This window comes from Hesperophylax consimilis, chromosome 23 (assembly GCF_061612785.1).
Source record: "Hesperophylax consimilis isolate HC1 chromosome 23, BYU_Hcon_1.0, whole genome shotgun sequence".
NCBI lineage: Eukaryota > Metazoa > Arthropoda > Insecta > Trichoptera > Limnephilidae > Hesperophylax > Hesperophylax consimilis.
Window position 1 is genome coordinate 19955963 of NC_142858.1, and position 21197 is coordinate 19977159.

The window sequence follows — 21197 nt, forward strand, 5'->3', positions numbered from 1 at the left end:
AAATTGCTAGGGCGAAATTCCAATGCCAACGGTTTGTCGGCGGGAAAAAATTCTTGGCACTGGTGCACGAACGATTTTCCAAAGGTTAAGCCCCGCATACCCAATTCTACCGATTTATAACAAGTTTCTAGTTAACTCTTTAAGTTTTTATGTTCCAAAAACGTCATTTTTCAAGATAATATCTTTACATTTGTTATGCCGAAACGTCAATTTTACAAAATTCCCTCGATAGAAAAAAATCGCAAAGTAAACTCTGAAACTTATTAAAATCTTTAAATGCAACAAGTGTTTTAATTCAATTCAAACGAGTGGTGTTATATTAAATATTTTCTCAATTTTCACTTAACTATTATCGTTTTTTTAATATTAGCGCGCTCTCTCTAACATTCTTATTTACAAATCTCCCTTTCAAACTATCTTTGAACGCTTACTACGGTGCTTTAACAGATTTAAGCTACATCTTTATCATCATTATCACATTGTAGTTGAGGTGCAGTATTGTGATTGATGAATTTGGCGTGGGTCAGACTCCAACTTATCCACTGGCAGTTTGTCTATAATGTCCGACTAACGGGCATTGGACTACCACGGTATCTTCGTTTGTTGTAGGTGGTCATTCTTCTTAGGCAGTATTTGAGATGTTCGCGAGACGAGTGCATGCAAGGTTCTTAATACACGTATTATTGTGGTTAAAAAAATCATTGTATTCAGTACAAGAACGTTAATTAATGCGTTTTCAAGACAGCGCAGAAGGATTCTGCGAGACCATGTATTTATTTAGGAGAGGAACTTCCGAATCACAATGTACCTATTTTGGAATTTTCAATGTACCTATTTAGAAATATTTTGTAAATAATTGTTTTAGGCATGTCGAGAATTCTATTCTTTCAGTTGCGATGTCCGCTGAGTGATTTTTAAATAATTTAAAGTAACATATTATGTGACTCACTCATTGACCCTATCAATACCTACTCCTCTTTTTCTTTTCCGTAAATTATATTTGTTGACGAAGCTTTAACGGGAAAAAATTTCTTTACCAAATTAATTTCTCTAACTTTTGTGTATGTTTGTTTGCAGATGGCGTGGAAGTGTCTACAAACTAGTATGGCGGGAGCTGTTAGCATACTTAGCTTTATATTACACTATTAACATTGTCTACAGATACGCCCTAAATGAAAATCAACAAAGGTAAATATATTTATTTATTACTCTTCGATATATTTTAAAAGACACTAAACATTTGATACTAACCCCATATCGACCACTAATCATCTGTTATCCAAATCTTTCAACTTTGAACTGTACTCGAAAACTAAAGCTCCAATCAAAAAAGTATTTCACAAAATTAACTCCAAGTTTTATGTAGATTCACCAGTTTTCCGATAGAACCACTAGTTTTCCGACACCATTGGAACTACAAAATTCATTAAGAATAAATATTGTAATTTTATTTTAAATTATTTATACATAAATAGTACTTGCGTACACAAGTTAAATTTGATATTTAGCATCAACCCACGATTTAATTCGCAAAAACTCACTGTATTTTAAATATTAAAATGTAGTAGAAGAAGGAATGTAATATAAAAAAGAGAAAAAACAGTAAAAATACAAATAATATTTTAATACTCTAGGCATTCAATTAATTTAATCCAACATTAGTTACCCAGTTTACGAGTAAATGATTGATTTTCCAAGGAAGGGATTAATACATAGTCAATGGGTTGGCTCAGATATTACCTTAGTGATAGAACACAGCACGTAAAAAATTAATAAATAGGTAAGCAATAGTAAATCAATATCTTTTGGAGTCCCACAAGGTATTGTGCTCGGGCCAATATTATTTCTAATTTATATTAACGCAGTCTAAAAATTCCAGGTGACATTGTTAGTTTCGCAGATGACACTGCCTTAATATTTGAGGTTAAAACTAGGAGTGAAACTTTTGAAAAATGTAATACAGGTTTAAGAACAGTTAATAGTTATCTGAATTAAAATATTCTAACTTTAAATACACAAAAAACCAAATATATCACGTTTTAGCATTTCTTTAAAAAATCAGCATTACTTGATTATTCATAATTGTGACATCACATCAATAACGTAACATAACATCGTATACCTAGGCTTAAAAATAGTTAGCGTCATAATAGGCGTAATTATCATGTCGAAATAATATAAGGAGATTTAAATTTTAAAATTTAACTAATCATCACGCCGTTTCCTCGCAGGGGTAGGCAGAGAGGACGGACCGCCAAACAACTCTGTCTTGGCACACACTCCATGTCTCATTCACTTTCATAAATCGTCTCATACATACTTTATAGGAGACTTTACCATATTTTTAAAGATCTCGGACGTGTACTAGACAAGGAAAAATTAAAAACAGGTTATTTTGCTATAATTCAGTGTGTACTTTCGTATAATATAGTGTGCTGGGGTTCCTGCCAAAGACTGTAATAGAACCACTTAATGTTGCCCAAAAACTGATTCTCAAAGTTATGTACAAGAAAAATTCAGATATCCTACAAAGTTACTTTTTAAGGAATGTAATATCATGAATTTAAAACAAGTATTTATCACACAAACGCATTGCACAAAAGGTTGCAACAAATTCGTACTACGAGAATTGGATCTGGTCTGAAATTTATGGCAATTCACACTAAATCTTCAATTGGGCAAATACATTATTTGTACCAGGCTCTACTTCTATTTAATATCCTACCAGAACACATTACGTCGTCAAATTCCTTGTATACTAAAAATAATGTTAAATTATTTCTGCTAGTCGATGATTGCCAGCATTTGTACAATTAATGGCATAATATGTTGTACACGTATATGTATATTTTCATCTTTTTCCTTTTATAATGTAATTTTTTTTCCTTCTCTCCTTTCTAAAATAATAGTATATTATATTTTTTTTGCAATCAAAAATCAATTTATATCATGTTCAACCTACATGTTGACTACATTATACTGTAATGAATTTGCTGAAATTCGATTAATAGGTACCCAATTCGTAGAAACGTTAATGTAACAATATTTTTCTGTAAGTATGTAATCTTTGCGTTAATTTTATTATTTTGTAAAATTATTAACCTCAACACAGGCTTGTCCTAGTGAGGTTAAAAATTCTATCGTAAAAAATATAGAAAGTAGAGAAACAATAAACAACAATCATATTTGAAAAATAATTATTAATCTAATAATGTTTTCTTAAGAAACATAGATGCATAAAATGATCTTTCCTTAACTGAGCGAATGACTCAACTCATAAAAAATATAATACCATGAAAATAGTAATACGTTTATTTTAAATCTTTGTATACTGGTTTCGAACCATTTCCGCAAAAAAATCCTCTGGAAAGTGCACTTCTGTTGGTTCCAGTGTAACGATAACAAATTCGGTTCGTGCGTATATTGTGTATCAAAATTATTGACAAGTTATATTGAGTATGAATTATATGTACCGATTAAAGCATACCTCACCTCAAAATTATTAACAAGCTATATTGTGTATGGAGTATAGGTAACAATAAAAGCATACCTCTCCACTTAATTATTAACAAGTTATATTGTGTATGAATTATAAGTACCAATAAAAGCATACCTCACCTCAAAATTATTATCAAATTATATTGTGTATGAATTATAGGCACCGATAAAGCATACCTCACCTTAAAATTATTAACAAGTTATATTGTGTATGAATTATAGGTACCGATAAAATCATACCTCACCTCAAAATTATTAACAAGCTATATTGTGTATGGAGTATAGGTACCAATAAAAGCATACCTCTCCTCAAAATTATTAACAAGTTATATTGTGTATGAATTATAGGTACCAATAAAAGCATACCTCACCTCAAAATTATTAACAAGTAGGGGAGACCTGTACAAAACCGTATACCGGGGTAAAACCGTATTTCTCTATAAAAGCTTTATTTCTTTAAATATTCCCGCCACGCATTCCGCCCATGTTAAGCCCCCAAATCAACCCAAGTCAGCAGAAACTTGTCAAAACAAGCCTGCCTGCTGGCGAGATAATACGCTTATTAAGTTTTTCGGTGATCTGATCTAATTTTACGGTTATTGAAATAATTAATAGTGAAGTTTATATCATTTGCAGGTGAGTGACATATCACATACTATAATTATATATATTTTAAATTTGATTAAGTAAAACATTTGGGTGATTTTCGTTAAAAGTTTAACATTTGTGAAAGAATGTCTGAATAGAAATTTCTCGGGCACAACCGTACGGGGTAAAACCGGCCAGTATACGATTTTGACCAGGAGTATTTTCGTTGAAGCATTTTTTTATTTGTTTACAGACGTTATCATCGTGCCTCGTAATTACCAAAGAAAAACTACAAGCCAAGACTAGAATACGGAAAAAATTAGGAAAGCCATTAAGAGTGTCATCCCAGGAACTATGGGTTACCTAAAAGCATCAAAAATCTACGGAGTGCCGAAATTACTCGTTGATCACGTTCTTACCATGGAACGTCGCCTATTAGGGATAACTTACAAAGATATTCCAAGCTTAGCATTCGAGTTGGCGGAATCCAACAAAATAGTGCATAATTTCAACAAAACTGAGAAACTGTATATATGGTATACGGTTTTACCCACCCCCCGGGGCAAAACCGGAAAAATTAGAGGTTTTGTTTTTTTTTTTTAAATATATTTACGAATAAGATTTTCGTAAATTTTTCTATTATGTTTTGTTCCTTATTAAATTTATTAATAAAAATAATTACTATCAACCTTATCTTATTTTTAATTACTGAACTACAGAGCTTCTGCCTTAGCTATACGGTTTTGGACAGGTCTCCCCTAATATTGTGTATGGAGTATAGGTATCGATAAAGCATACCTCACCTCAAAATTATTATCAAATTACATTGTGTATGAATTATAGGCACCGATAAAGCATACCTCACCTTAAAATTATTAACAAGTTATATTGTGTATGAATTATAGGTACCTCACCTCAAAATTATTAACAAGTAATACTGTGTATGGAGTGTAGGTACCGATAAAAGCATACCTCACCTCAAAATTATTAACAAGTAATATTGTGTATGGAGTATAGGTACCGATAAAAGCTTACCTCAACTCAAAATTATTAACAAGTTATGGTGCATACCCTTTCCAGTAGCACTCAGAAATAAGTTACCACCTACCGTTTTAACCGAACATTTCCCAACTTGGCCCATCTTTGCCCAGCAGTCAATCATTAAGTAATTCCAAACAGTAACTGTAAAAGAGATAGTTATAAATAAAAGATAAAAGAGGTACATAATCGAGCGTAACAAATGTATTATTTTACACAAATGAAAGAATATCTTTGTTTTAAACCACTTTATTACATTTATAGACGTCGACCGGTTTCGGTTGAACTCAACCTTCATCAGGACAGTACAAATATAAACTATTTGATATATTTGTACTGTCCTGATGAAGGTTGAGTTCAACCGAAACCGGTCGACGTCTATAAATGTAATAAAGTGGTTTAAAACAAAGATATTCTTTCATTTGTGTAATAATGTCAAGCCACAAAGTGTTTGCTTCCTTCGATAATGTATTATTTTAGCCCTTACCAGCAAAATTAACATTTTACAACCGTACTCGTGGCTTTTTTGTGACGAGGATCCGTGGGGGAGAGTAATTTCGTCGGAATTTAATGGACATTATTTAATATCTAAAAACATAGTAAATGGATTTTTTAAATGCAGCAAATTTTAACTTCTCTACATATGTAGAAGGCGGTCTGTGACAGCACAACGTCTTATATTATAAAACGCATTCCAAATGGTTGAGTTAAATTCTAACTAACTGGTTAGTGCTCGCAACACTCGAAAAGTAGTCGACTGATACCGCTGAAAGTTTGTTGTTATTAGTTCCAGGAGTGTTTAGAGATGTTTAAACTGTAGAAGAAATATAGGACGCTCAAGGAATACTAAACTCAATATCTCTGCACCGTAATGAAATACGGAGTCGAATAAAAGTCGATGTAATGTAGTTTTTTAAGGCGATGCACTACGTCGGGTAATATTTTGAATCGAGCCACTATCAATAACACACCTTACGTAGATGGCGATAAGGCTTAAGGCTTAAGGTGATAACTCACAAAAGCGGCGCTATAAAAATTGTCCAATTATTATTATTTTATTATTATTATCCACCTGTTTTGATTTATGCAAGAAAAAAACATGGCCAAAAAGTGCTCTTTATTTTATTTTGTGGATGTTTAAGCACAAATATTTGAATGTTTTTCTATCATTTTATAAATAACTTAATTTGCCACAATAATGGAACAAAACTATAACGGAAAATGGGTTCGTAAGTAGGAGATTTTGAACTTTAAAGCAGTTTTCATGGGCCTTACACATTATTTTTTCTGGGCTTATAAAGAGACTTATCTAAAAAAATACTCGATTATTTCAAAGGCCAAGATGTATTCTACTCGCAGTATTTAATTAAAGCATCTGAAACATTTCTAGGCGACCAAATTTTCAAACCAAAAACACATGATTTTGCATTACTACGTAGTGCATCGCCTTAACAGAAACATTGTGGTGTACAGTAGTGACTGTGGAAGAAGTTGGAGGCGTCCAAGAAAAATATTAGCAATAACGAAGCAATGCGGGATCCAATAGTATTTTATATATCTTTCCATGAACTATTTTATGTTTCCTGTAGTAAGGTTTCCACATACACGGTTACTGTATAATTTTTTTACCGCGTTTTGTATTAAGGTTGGTAGACGATAAAACAATATAAATGCAAAAAGAGGTAAGTGCTCTATATTTTTAGGCGATATTATATCTTCAAGGTAGGTGAGTGCCTTTCGGTTGATATCGCCCTATTGTGTGTTGTGTTATTTGTCGCTCAGTTTGCACAAGTGCTCCAGCAGCTGTTGGCTGTATTCTGTTAATAGCTTCATCCAGACTGTCCACACAACGCACGTGAGCCTTTACCAAACTAAAGCAAATTAATGAATAAAAATTAATAAATGGAATAAAGTATATGAAATATACTAATAAAGTATACGATAATATATTATACTAGCACGCGTTGACCGAGTTATATACTGAGTTTTTCGAAAACAGACATAGAAAGTAATTTTAAAAAGCAAAACATTTCATCAAGAAAAATCAAAATTCTGCTTTAAGGGATAGGAAATGTGGATAGGGTCATTTTTAGAAATCTCGTGTATAGTCTCCTTCCTCTTATTTCGAAGATTAAGTGTGCAAAATTTCATCATTCTCTGTATGAAACTATAGATTTGTATAAAAAGCAGAGTCACCTACCCACAAACACTTTACATTATATATAAATAAGATTAGTTGAAGTCTCCGGCGTTGCCCGGAAATCTGATGTAGACAGTGAATTTCCTTTTGTTTTGAAGGACAAGTATGCAAAATTTCATCAGCCTCAAAAAATACTGTAGATTTGTATTAAAATCAAATCCACGCCGCCCGCCCGCCACAGACACTCTTCTTTACATAAACAGATTTGTACGTTTTCATTAATGTTAAGGCGATGCACTACGTCGTGTAATATTGTAAATTGAGCCGCTATCAATAACAACCCTTACGTAGATGGCGATGAGGTTTAAATTCCCGCTTAACACCATCCGCCTGTTTTGATTAATGCAAGAAAAAAACATGGCCAAAAAGTGCCTTTTATTTTATTTTGTGGATGTTCAGGCATAAATATTTAATTTTTTTCGATCATTTTATAAATAACATAATTTTCCACATTATACAATAAAATCATAACCGAAAATGGGTTCGTAAGTAGGAGATTTTGAACTTTAAAGCAGTTTTCATAGGCCTATACATGATTTTTTTCTGGGCTTATGAAAAGACTTATCTAAAAAATACTCGATTATTTCAAAGGCCAAGATGTATTTTACTCGCAGTATTTAATTAAAGCATCTGAAACATTTTTAGGCGACCTAATTTTCATACCAAAAACACATGATTTTGCATTACTACGTATGGCATCGCCTTAATGTTAAACTACTGCTCGATGCTTATTTAGCTCACATGTCGTACGCCTCTTGGAGACTGGACGAAGCTAGTGAGGAAGGGATGAGTACTGAGGAATGAGGTGAGGCGAGTCTCTTTGAAGCCGCATAATGTCACTACCGTTGTTCAGTTTCTAGCATTTTTTATACATTTTTTTTATCTGACCTTATTTCAACTTGCCACCGTCTTGATATACTTGCGGTGATTGCCCAACGCTCTTCACCTTTTGAAACGGCATTTTGTATAGTAATTATTTTTTCAATGCTTGGGTTTGAATGTAGAGTTTATACATCTCGAAAAACTCTGTACATATTTATTTGTACAACAGATACGCACTTCATAACACTGACGTTGAATGTTGATTTTCACAAAACTGTTTCTTTATTGATCGCACCATAGTTTCCGTGAAGTTTTTTCTAAATTGTTTGTCAATAGAAAGTTTTGTTTTTACACAAGTGCTAATTTTCATTATGCTTTTCAACTTGTTAGTGAGTTCCTAAAGTTCATGATAAAGTGAATCAGTGGGGTATCTGGCACGATAGATCGATAAAATCCCATATCAATACGATATTGACGAAATCCGTCATCTATAGTCAGTTAGCGATATTTGCGAGTACGGTCAGAATATAATTAGGATAGTCGGCTGCTTTTAGCGTGGCCTCCAAGGTGTCAGATAAGCTGTCAAAATGCATATTCAACCTTTGGATAATGTCGTTCGTTATGCAAAATAACAGGCATATTAATGAATGGAGTTGAATCAAATAAGCTTTTAGAATTGAAATAAAATCGTTTACATGATACATGGACTTAATCTATGACCCGATCAATTGATTGGGTTTCAGCATGGACAAACAAAAGTCGTTATTGGTGACTAAAGACCTCATGAACTAATCAATTCCCTCTTTAGGGTTAAAAAGAACATACGGACTGCCAATGTATATTAAAGGTAATATTTCAATTCGACATTGTCAATCGATTAGTATTTTTAATGTTTAATAATTGTTGTCATCGTTATATTTCGTGTCACTATCGGTTGGGGTATTGACGGCGCAATCGTGCTTGGGGTATTGATATAAAACCAGCCGAAGTTAAGTCTATAGCTGCGATATGTTTTATTTATTTATTTATTTTATTTATTAATCTTAAGTTAGCTCACATCTTCGTGTGTGCTAATAGTTTTATAAACATATAAACATGTACATTGTTTGGCAATAGAAAGTTATATAATTAATTTATTAATTTATTGTTTAATTTATCTATTTGATCATGCTTGAGGATGAAGTTCATCCTTCTATCCATCCTCCCCGCCTACCCCTACTACAAATGGCGTGATGATTAGTTAGTTAGTTGGTCAGTGTTAGAGCTATCCATGAGCTGAAGAAACTGCGTTTTGGATATTTTACTTTCTAAAAGCCCTCAAGAGCGTGAACCAGAGCCAGTGAGACTCTAGGATGCTCAACCTGTAGTATATTGAAAAGCTGGAGAAAGCGGGGAAGGTATGGGGATGGAAAAAGAGGAAGGTGAAAGTTGGAAAGAATCAGATTATTCATATGAGGTCATCAAAAACGACCATAGTCATTGGAAGCAACATCTTCTTTATTTTGTATATATATTCAATAATATTATTATTCAATTTATAAAAACAATTCATTCATAAACAAGTTCTACTGTGTAATTATTCTACTGTGTAGTGATAGTGTATTCTTTTATGTATTCAATAATAATATCAATTGATAAAAACAGTTTTTTTATAAACAATTGTAATTATTATTACGCTGTTTCGCCTTTTGAAGGCATTATGAAAACTGTCTTGGTAATGCAGTTTGATAATGCCTTCATGAGGCAAAACAGCGTAATAATAATTACAATTGTTTATAAAAAAACTGTTTTTATCAATTGATATTATTATTGAATACATAAAAGAAAAAAATAAACAAATATAGTTCTTTAAATTAAATTAGAAAAAAATAAATAAAGAAGTAACATTGTACAAATTTAGAATGGTGGTCTTTCACAAAGGCCAGAAAATAACGCCAGAATGTTAACGAAGTAAGTGCACAAATTGGACAGACCTGCGGTAGAATTCGCCCAATCTAATCTCTAAAATAAGTGGGAATCTTAACGACGTAAGTGATGAAAAAAGAATTTTCGTTGCCCTTCTGAACGAACCTACGGTCGACTTTGCCATAGCAAGCCTAGACAAACGATCTTTTAGTGGGGTTTATTTTAATAATTTCTGATGAACGTATTACTAAAATTTCTAATATTTCTAGATAGATACCTCGGGTTACTAATTTATCATCTAGAAAAATGCAATCTGGTTAATTAACTAAGGTTAATTATTAAGGTCCTGTTTTTATTAATCTTAAATCTAATCGAGTTCTCACCGCTTAAAATATCAAAGAATACTTTGTATGCAAGCAGTAGATAACCTATTTTGGACGCCTAGCTCTTCTAGAATGAGTAGATGGGTTTACCTTGCTAACCGTGGAACCCTGTGCATTATTCTTACACAATTTTCGATAGCGACTATTCGTTCACTTTCGCTGGCACTAAGTCTCTAAGTTACATACCGTACAGAAAATTTGGTAAAATAGCGCCCGGACCACTCTCACCCTTGTGGTACACCCTGTTTTGTTGCCTCCTTCGCCACTTTTAACATCTATCTCTCTCAAATTAATTAATGATTTCAGGATATTCGAGAGGATCAGACAGTACTTTGGTGCGCAGAGTGAGAGCATTCCAATGTCTTTCGTGCTCGGCTTCTACGTGAGCCTCATCGTGAAGCGGTGGTGGGAGCAATACCGCCTGCTGCCGTGGCCCGACACGCTGGCGCTGTTCATCAGCGCGGGCATCCCCGGAGCGGTGAGTGACAATACAACCACTCTGCAATCACACTGTAACCACTCGGCCACCACACAGCAACCACACTACAACCACACTATAACATACTGCTATCAATGTCAAAAGAATTCAAGCCCTAGTTGATTCTCTTTATATTTCACATTGTCATTTGTTCATCAACGCCACTTTTTGTCATTTGCCACTTTAAAACTGTCCCCGTCACCGCCGACTCTCGGTCCATCAGAGTTTGGTCAAATTTAAAGTTGGATTATTTGATCTATGTACCCACTACACAGGCTCGTTCATGTTCGATTGTTTTACGATCATTCGAACATGTGTCAACGTGTGTACATTCTCGCTCGATGCTTTCAAGTTTCAAGGACCGTAATTCTTGATGCCTGACAGCAATTTTCGATTTGACTGATCGTCTTTGTGATATATCTATGGCGTCTTATGTCGAGCTGCTCGAGCTTGTGGATGCAACGACGAGCATGGGTCTTGATTCTCGACGGCAACATGTTCGATCGAGCCAAACCGTCGAGCATGAACATACGTGTGCACGAGTACATAACTTCAGCAACATTTGACCATATGATGGAGGCCTTGAGAATCGGCTGTTATAATCATACATTATTTGACCAGTCAGTGGCTGAGTTTTCATCACGTTTGGGTCCCACCCTGACGTCGTGCATTTAATTCCGCGAGTCAGGTTTTTGTAACCCGGAAATATTTGTCTTTCATTAAAAAAAATATAAATTTGAGAAGGCAAATATAAAAATAAAATAAAACAAAGCAACTGGCATTTTGACTGATTTTATGACAATTTCAAATACGAAGGCAGTTTGAACACCAGGCCTTGAAAAATGCACGCTGTGTTATTACATGGAATTTGTAAGTAATAATATAATTAATTATACATGGACCATTCCGTAGGTCACATGTTTCTGCAAAAACCCAACGGAAACCATGTAACTATTTATTTCTTATACTCACTATACCTACATTTATTTTACTTAGGTCATAATAATATCTGCTGTGACGTTAGCAAGCATGGCGTTTTACATAATATTATATACCTACTATGTGTGTAATGTATACAGAGCTGGAGATTTTATTTCATATGTTGTCTATTCTTTGCTACACTTAGACGCGGTTGTTTCACTCTGGTATAGCTAAATCGGCCGATTAGCCGAAATCTCACATTTTAACTCAAATTAAATATTTGACCTAATTTCCAAAATTTTTAGTGGATCAATTCCTGATATGCAAAAAGATCTCAACTACCGCTTTAGCTTTACGAAGATTGAGACAACCCGTCCAGTTTTTAATAAGAGCAATCTCTTGTTATTGTATCTACTCTATGAAAATACATTTATTCACTGTAAAATAATGTTAAGGCAATAATTATAGTCATTTCAATGTGCTGCGGATATTTGTTTTTGCGTTATAATGGCGATTTTTTTGGATGCATCGTGTTATGATACATACCGACTAATTATTATGTCTCCTCCGAACAACTTCAAGGTTAATAATATTCGGTGGAATCAACCTAACGTTTTAATAAGTATGTGTGTGTGTTTTTTTTTTATTCTGATATTAATCACTGACAAAAATATGGTCTCTTAAAAAAAGTTGCAGTTCTTGGCAGCTAGCTAAATGGCCGCTTACATGAAATGCAAGAATTGATAGATAGTAATTTTTATCGTTTTTTTCTGAGCAGTAGCAATTTGTCGTAAATAATATCCACATAAACCGAAATCTAATGTTTTTTCGGAAACCAGGATATCATTATTTTTAGTCGTTTGAACAGCTATAATTTATTTATTGCATCTCACCAAAATTAACCTCACGAGGACTAAGCTTGTATCGAGGTTAATAATTTACATTTGAGTGAAGCAAACATAGAGTAATCACAAACGTGAATTAATTATGTAATATAAATGTAATTAATTATATAACTTTACTATATTTATTTATGTAATATAAATATAATTAATTATATAACTTTAATATAATTAACTATCTAATTTAAATATAATTAATTATGTAATTTAAATATTATTAATTATGCAATTTAAATATAATTAATTATGTAATTTAAATAAAACTAATTATATAATTTAAATAACTTTAATTATATAATTAAAATAAAATAAATTTATCATTTAAATACAATTAATTATGCTATTTAAATATAATAAATTATGTAATTTAAATATGATTAAATGTTGTAATTTATTTATAATTAATTATGTTATTTAAATATAATTAATTACGTAATTTAAATATAATTAATTATGTAATTTAAACATAATTAATTATTTAGTTTAAATAAAATTAATATTATTTTTTTAAATAGTATGAACTTAATATAATAAACTATGTAATTTAAATATAATTAATTATGTTATTTAAATATCTTCTGAATTACTCTTCGAATCGACCTGGTGGAAGGGCACAGTTCAAAATAAAATAGTTGCACGTTGCTTGAAATGATTTTAGCCATGTTTGGTGACCAGATGTAGAACAAGGTACTTGCCCAACTCTCCATTCTCAATCTCCTTTCCTTCCCTGCTCTGTTCAGCTTCATAAATACACTAATTAGGATTTCCCTAGTTCCTCTGGCTCCTGGCAGTTCGGACATATACATTAAACTAGTAATATTTTGAACATGGTTTGTGATCAAAGAAATAATTAAATTTATTTATTTATTTTATTTTAATTGTACGTTTCCGATAATTATAACCAATAATAAACTTACATTTAAAATGATTAGTGAAAAATTTTGATAAATTGACGCTTATTACGACGTATTCTGAAATCACTAGTCCGTCCATTTTGAAATGTAAATGTATTAAAAAAATCTTTTTTTTGTTTTCTTGTAAAAAATCTGTCAAATATAACAAAAATTATTCACACTGGTCAAGAGCTAAAAAAATGTATTTTTTTTTTATTTATAAAAAATTTAAGTTAACATGATTAAAATATAATACACAAATGAAAAAAATATCTTTGTTTTAAACCACTTTATTACATTTATAGACGCCGACCGGTTTCGGTTGAACTCAACCTTCATCAGGACAGTACAAATATAAACTAAAATATAATACAGAGGAAGATTATTAAGTAAACAATAAAGAAAGAGAAAGTATATAAATGTGAGGGAGAGAGCATCAGGGCAGCGGAGTAGGTAGTGGGGTTGGGGAGGGGTGGGGATTACCCAGGGAGAAAGGAAACATCTTTAAAATAGGGCTTTTAGTGAGTTCTATCTGTTTGTTTAAAATTGGGTAATTATTTTTATTTTTACTTGCTTTTGAGATTTCCAATGATTCTAGATTATTGAGACGTATTCCTATTTTATTTTTATGTAGTATTTGAACTCCTGTCGTTCTATTAAATGTATGATTAGTGTTAATTAGGTGTTCGGCGAATTCTGAAAAACCGGTATTTTTTAAACACCTGACATGTTCTTTTACTCGAATATTTACATTACGCGCGGTTTTACCAATATATATTGCCGGGCAATCGTTGCAATTAAGTTTGTAGATCCCAGAGTAGCTAAACGTATCTTCTTTATCTTTACAATTATTTAAAAATTTGGCTAAGTTATTATTAGTATAGAAGGCCGGCCTAATTTCTGATGGAAGTTTAGATGTGCAAAGGGAAGAGAATTTACTTATGAACAAAATTCTACACCATTGGGTAGTTAAATTATTATTATTAATAGTTGGTAGAGCATTATATAGAAATTTATTTGTTGCGATTCGGCGAAGTTTTTTTGAAAGGATTTTATCAATAAGATCAGATTGATAACCGTTGTTATTAGCTATTTGTTTTATTGTAAGGAGTTCGTTAGAAAAATTATTATTAGATAATGGGATGGTGACTAGCCGGTGGATCATGCTGTGAAAGGAGGAATGTTTATGTGAGATAGGGTGATTGGAGGTATTATGGATTACGGTGTCAGTAAATGTAGGTTTTCTAAAAATGTTGAAGTTAATTCTATTTTTAACGATAGACAAAGAAAGATCTAGAAAGTTTAAGCTGGAATTTATGCCCATCTCTAATGTGAACTGGATTTGTGAGTGGAAGGAATTAAGGAGTGTCAGGAAAGTGTTTAACTGGCGCTCTGTGCCTGTCCAAATACAAAAAATGTCATCCACATAACGTTTCCACAAGAGAATATTTTTTAATAATGGGGAATTACATGCAAATATTTTATTTTCTATATTATCCATAAAGATATCAGCTAGTACAGGGCTAGTAGGAGCGCCCATTGGTAGACCAGATCGTTGTTGGAAAACAACATCATTAAATTTAAAGTAATTTTGGTTTAAACACAGGTTAAAAAGGCGAGTAAGATCGTTAGAGAAGTCATTAGGTAAATTGGAACTATTTAGTAAGTTAGCTATTAAAGATTTACATTTTATTATAGGTATATTAGGGAACAAATTGACAACATCAAAAGAAATAAGTTTAGAATTAGCTGGGAGTACTAGATCCTTCAAATCGTTCAAAAATTTTACGACCGCGTAAAAAATCTTTCGTCCACACAGTTTCACCCACAGGAGATGTCTCTCTTGGCAAAGGGATTGAAATACAACCTTCACTATACCAAACGTGACTATAATGACGCCATTGAAAATGTTGCAGTAGATGTCGAAACCGCGCTACATAAGGCTCCAAGTACTTTCCTATACAAAAGTGCAGAAAGGCTAAAGGATTTGATACCCACAAATCTCCCTTCTTTTAATTCGGAATCCCTCCACGCAAGAGCTGTTCGAAATAAGTTAAAGAATGATAACCTAGTGATAACAAGGGCAGATAAAGGCAATACTGTAATAATTATGCCCAGAGCAGAATATAACTGCAAAATTGAAGACTTTTTAAATAATGATGCTTTTGAAATATTGCCTTCAGACCCCACTAATAAATTCCAACAAAATGTGAAAAATGCTTTAAAAGACTGTAAAAACCCAATATTCGTGGATTCATCATATGATCAAGTTAAATTTCAGACTAAAAATCCTAAAATACCTAGACTATATGGATTCCTAAAAATTCATAAACACAATAGCCCCATTAGACCCGTTGTTTCCTGCTGTAATTCCCCTACTTTTAAATTAGCCTCATTTGTAACCAATGTATTCAATAATGCCAATGTGTTTTTCCCCAAATACACAATTAAGAACTCTATGGAACTAGTGAACGATTTGAAGGATCTAGTACTCCCAGCTAATTCTAAACTTATTTCTTTTGATGTTGTCAATTTGTTCCCTAATATACCTATAATAAAATGTAAATCTTTAATAGCTAACTTACTAAATAGTTCCAATTTACCTAATGACTTCTCTAACGATCTTACTCGCCTTTTTAACCTGTGTTTAAACCAAAATTACTTTAAATTTAATGATGTTGTTTTCCAACAACGATCTGGTCTACCAATGGGCGCTCCTACTAGCCCTGTACTAGCTGATATCTTTATGGATAATATAGAAAATAAAATATTTGCATGTAATTCCCCATTATTAAAAAATATTCTCTTGTGGAAACGTTATGTGGATGACATTTTTTGTATTTGGACAGGCACAGAGCGCCAGTTAAACACTTTCCTGACACTCCTTAATTCCTTCCACTCACAAATCCAGTTCACATTAGAGATGGGCATAAATACCAGCTTAAACTTTCTAGATCTTTCTTTGTCTATCGTTAAAAATAGAATTAACTTCAACATTTTTAGAAAACCTACATTTACTGACACCGTAATCCATAATACCTCCAATCACCCTATCTCACATAAACATTCCTCCTTTCACAGCATGATCCACCGGCTAGTCACCATCCCATTATCTAATAATAATTTTTCTAACAAACTCCTTACAATAAAACAAATAGCTAATAACAACGGTTATCAATCTGATCTTATTGATAAAATCCTTTCAAAAAAACTTCGCCGAATCGCAACAAATAAATTTCTATATAATGCTCTACCAACTATTAATAATAATAATTTAACTACCCAATGGCGTAGAATTTTGTTCATAAGTAAATTCTCTTCCCTTTGCACATCTAAACTTCCATCAGAAATTAGGCCGGCCTTCTATACTAATAATAACTTAGCCAAATTTTTAAATAATTGTAAAGATAAAGAAGATACGTTTAGCCACTCTGGGATCTACAAACTTAATTGCAACGATTGCCCGGCAATATATGTTGGTAAAACCGCGCGTAATGTAAATATTCGAGTAAAAGAACATGTCAGGTGTTTAAAAAATACCGGTTTTTCAGAATTCGCCGAACTAACACTAATCATACATTTAATAGAACGACAGGAGTTCAAATACTACATAAAAAAAATAAAATAAAATAAAATAGGAATACGTCTCAATAATCTAGAATCATTGGAAATCTCAAAAGCAAGTAAAAATAAAAATAATTACCCAATTTTAAACAAACAGATAGAACTCACTAAAAGCCCTATTTTAAAGATGTTTCCTTTCTCCCTGGGTAATCCCCACCCCTCCCCAACCCCACTACCTACTCCGCTGCCCTGATGCTCTCTCCCTCACATTTATATACTTTCTCTTTCTTTATTGTTTACTTAATAATCTTCCTCTGTATTATATTTTAGTTTATATTTGTACTGTCCTGATGAAGGTTGAGTTCAACCGAAACCGGTCGACGTCTATAAATGTAATAAAGTGGTTTAAAACAAAGATATTTTTTTCATTTGTGTAATAATGTCAAGCCACAAAGTGTTTGCTTCCTTCGATAATTTAAAATATAATAAGTTAAAAATTTTAGCAAGATGCTCACAATTTATTTAGTGTGTGTCTATCTTAAAATTAATTTATCAATTAATCAACGCTACTACGTTTCTAGCTTCGAGAATAATCGTTTCCGCGAAGTATAAAAACTTCTGTAACTTTTGAATCACCGGCCTTATTATTATCGAGATGATTGTTGGTCACAAAAAACGCCAAAGTACTTACCTGGCTACTTACGTTTGATTGGATGGTTACCTAACCGTCCCCGAACTGGTTTCGTTTGATCAGATGTTCGATGATGGCAATAAAGATAATTTCTGCGTTTCGAAATATTATTTCTATCGTTTGAAGACGTGACAACGCTTGAAAATATAATACAATGGTACATAATATGTATATTTTAGTTTTTTTTCAGGGATTTTAAAGAATACATAGGTATTTCTTCCTCTGTCTGTTTCTGAGCGCTTCCGATAGGGCACCCACTTGGTCATAATTTTTTGCTTGCTATTATCTCGCATTCTATCTACACGACCATTGTAGTATTTGTGACCTACAAAATCTTATGACCTACTGTAAGATCCATTTTCTAGTTCAAATATTTTCACCGTTAAAAGACAGCACCATATATAAGGGCTATTGGTTTCTTCTCCAGGATGCTTTGGCGTCCAGCTTTGGACATAAGCATCTTCAATATTTATAGATTTGCCGATCATTGGATTCTCAAGCATTCGAAGCCAGCAGTTCTTTTAAGATCGTTAGTACATTTCATCTGTAAACGACCTCTGTTTCACTTTCCCAAACAATAAAGCCATTTGATGATGCTGTGGTTCCAACGGTCATCTCGTGCCACATGCCTAGTGATTTCCACTTTTATAGATAATAACTAGGAGAAAATCCAAGTGTGTAGATAAGCGGTGATTTTTTCAATGTTATCGTTTGCGGGAATATATATATGTTAAACAATTTTTAATACGATTAAAATACATAACGAGATATTTTTGTTCTGTAAAAGTTAGATATCTATATCGAAAAAAAGGCACGGCGCGTTAAGATAATTTTCTCCGTTAGATATCTATGGCTTTATGTCGCTAGTGTTTATATAGGTATAACGCCTTATCATTTATTCTGCTTGGACTTTATTTTGTGACAGCATAAATCTAGTATTTATTTCCTGAAAACTGTTTCTACCTTGACAGTCTCTCCGTAAAAAAGAAGTTAAGTGTTAATTAAAAACCAACTACAAGCATGTCCATAATCATCAGATCTATTTTTTTAATGTTCGTGCCACGTATGGCAATAATTATAAGTATTTCCTCCGTACATTTTCTATCCGTATTTTTTGTAATGGGCAATTAAATGTCATGTATGGTTTGATCCACGTGTAACTAATCTAGCAAAGCAAATCTCTATTGCACGCAAGCTACCTACATTAATAATTATGAATTAAATGATTTTATTTATGATTAGTAACTTGTTGATAATTTTTAATTTATTTTTTAAATAACTTAATCTTAAAGTTGTGATATTTATTCATTGAAGACTCTCTTAAGATGTGAAACAGAAAAATCAGAAAAATTTTCTTCTATATTAATCCTACATCTAGTTAGCTAATAAAATATGCACAGAGAATGTGATCCTTTTAAAAAATTGACAGCATGCCAATTTCCTGATAAAATTTTAGTCATTCAGAATATATCGAAAATAAGTATTCTTTTCCTAATAGATATCATAATGGAATGCGACAATATCAGTAAGTCAATATCAATATTTTTATGAACACGTGTTCCGCCTTCCTCATAAAAAAATTGCTTTTGACTTATACTTTGTTAGGAACTCTTTCAATTCATTCGTTATCGTTATAATTCATTCCTTTACATGCGTGAAGAAAGTGAAGATAATATTGGTAGCTCTCAGTCGTAGTATGATACATTTAAATATGAGAGAAGGGGATAGGGTTGAACTAGCTCAGTGGTAGAGCAAAGCTCCGACAAGGCTGATGTCCTGGGTTCAGTTCGTAGATGCGACCGAATCTTTTTCTGATTTTTCTTTTTTCATTCGTTTGAGAGTCGTTAATATTGTCTTCAATGATTGCTAATAATTATTTTACTAAGATATCGATAGTTATTTTTACAAGTTGCCAACCCGTCTCATACGCAGTGTTAAAAATAAGAAAGGGTAATGAAATAGTCAATAATCATCACCAAAAGATCAATATTTTTCTAAGCGGCTCACAGAATAATATGGAATTAAATTTATTGTAGCTAGCTAATTTGCTACGTTCTAAGCCCCCTATCCCGCGATAATACCTTTATTAGACTTAGGCTTCATTGTAAATTAAGATATATATTTTAAAACATTATTTGATAATGTCGGCCTCACTGGGTCCTTTCCCCATTGAAGGATTTAACAACAATCAATAAAAAGATAATATGAAATAATAACTTGAAATATGGTTATGTATAATAATGTGTGTATTTTTGATGGTATTGTGTATGTATAATCAATTATTTTACGTTATTATATAACTTATCTTTGTTTCGTAGTAATAAAAAGCACATTTCCTGAATAAGATAAATAAAGTGGTTTTATCACATTTAGCGCTCTCAAGATGAATTTGCACAAAAATACGCGCTATACAAATCATTCAAATGTTATTATTATAAAGGGTTCGTAACCAAGATCACTAGATATATCGTTAAGCCTCCGGCTTTTCAAATTTCTACCGATTTATAATACATTTTTCTTCAACACTTTAAGTTCCTAAATAATATAGATGTTTTTTTTAAAGATAATATCTATGCATTTGTAGAACCGAAACGGTAATTAAGTTATTTTGTTCTATTATTTAAAATGTTATGGGAATGAAAAAAATCACAGCGTATCTTTGTCGAGAGATGTTTGCTCTATTGTAAACAAGTCTTATTTTGTATATTTTCGCTTAATTTGTCTCGTTTTTTTCTATTAGCGCGCTCCCTCTAATGTTCAAATTTGCATTTCTCCTTTTAAACCATATTCTTCTTATTTTTGAATGCTTACTACGGAGCCTTGATAAAAAATTAAAATTAAAAATATTTTCTCTGTAATTTTGAAAATGTGCTATGTATATTATGAACGTTGTTTTCATTCCTACAAAACCAACATTAATTACACATTTTATTACAGATAGTTTAGAGTAGGTACTTAAGGCGATGCACTACGTCGTGTAATATTTTAAATTCAGCCGCTATCAATAACAATCCTTACGCAGATGGCGATAAGGTTTAAATTCCCGCTTAACACCATCCGCCTGTTTTGATTTATGCAAGAATAAAACATGGCCATAAAGTGCATTTTATATTATTTTGTGGATGTTCAGGCATAAATATTTAATTTTTTATCGATCATTTTATAAATAACTTAATTTGCCACATTATACAGTAAAATCATAACCGAAAATGGGTTCGTAAGTAGGAGATTTTGAACTTTAAAGCAGTTTTCATAGGCCTTATACATTATTTTTTTCTAGGCTTATAAAAAGACTTATCTAAAAAATACTCGAT

General features: G+C 32.2%; 1 protein-coding gene across 1 annotated transcript in view; it reads left to right on the forward strand.

The window, feature by feature from the left end:
- The window catches only part of Best2 (bestrophin 2), a 146297-nt gene that overhangs the window by 56038 nt on the left and 69062 nt on the right, over window positions 1-21197 (forward strand). Inside the window, exons 2-3 of the mRNA XM_089646100.1 lie at window positions 1078-1188; window positions 10741-10912. Coding sequence (XP_089502226.1) covers window positions 1078-1188; window positions 10741-10912 — 283 coding nt within the window. The remainder of the gene's footprint in view (window positions 1-1077; window positions 1189-10740; window positions 10913-21197) is intronic.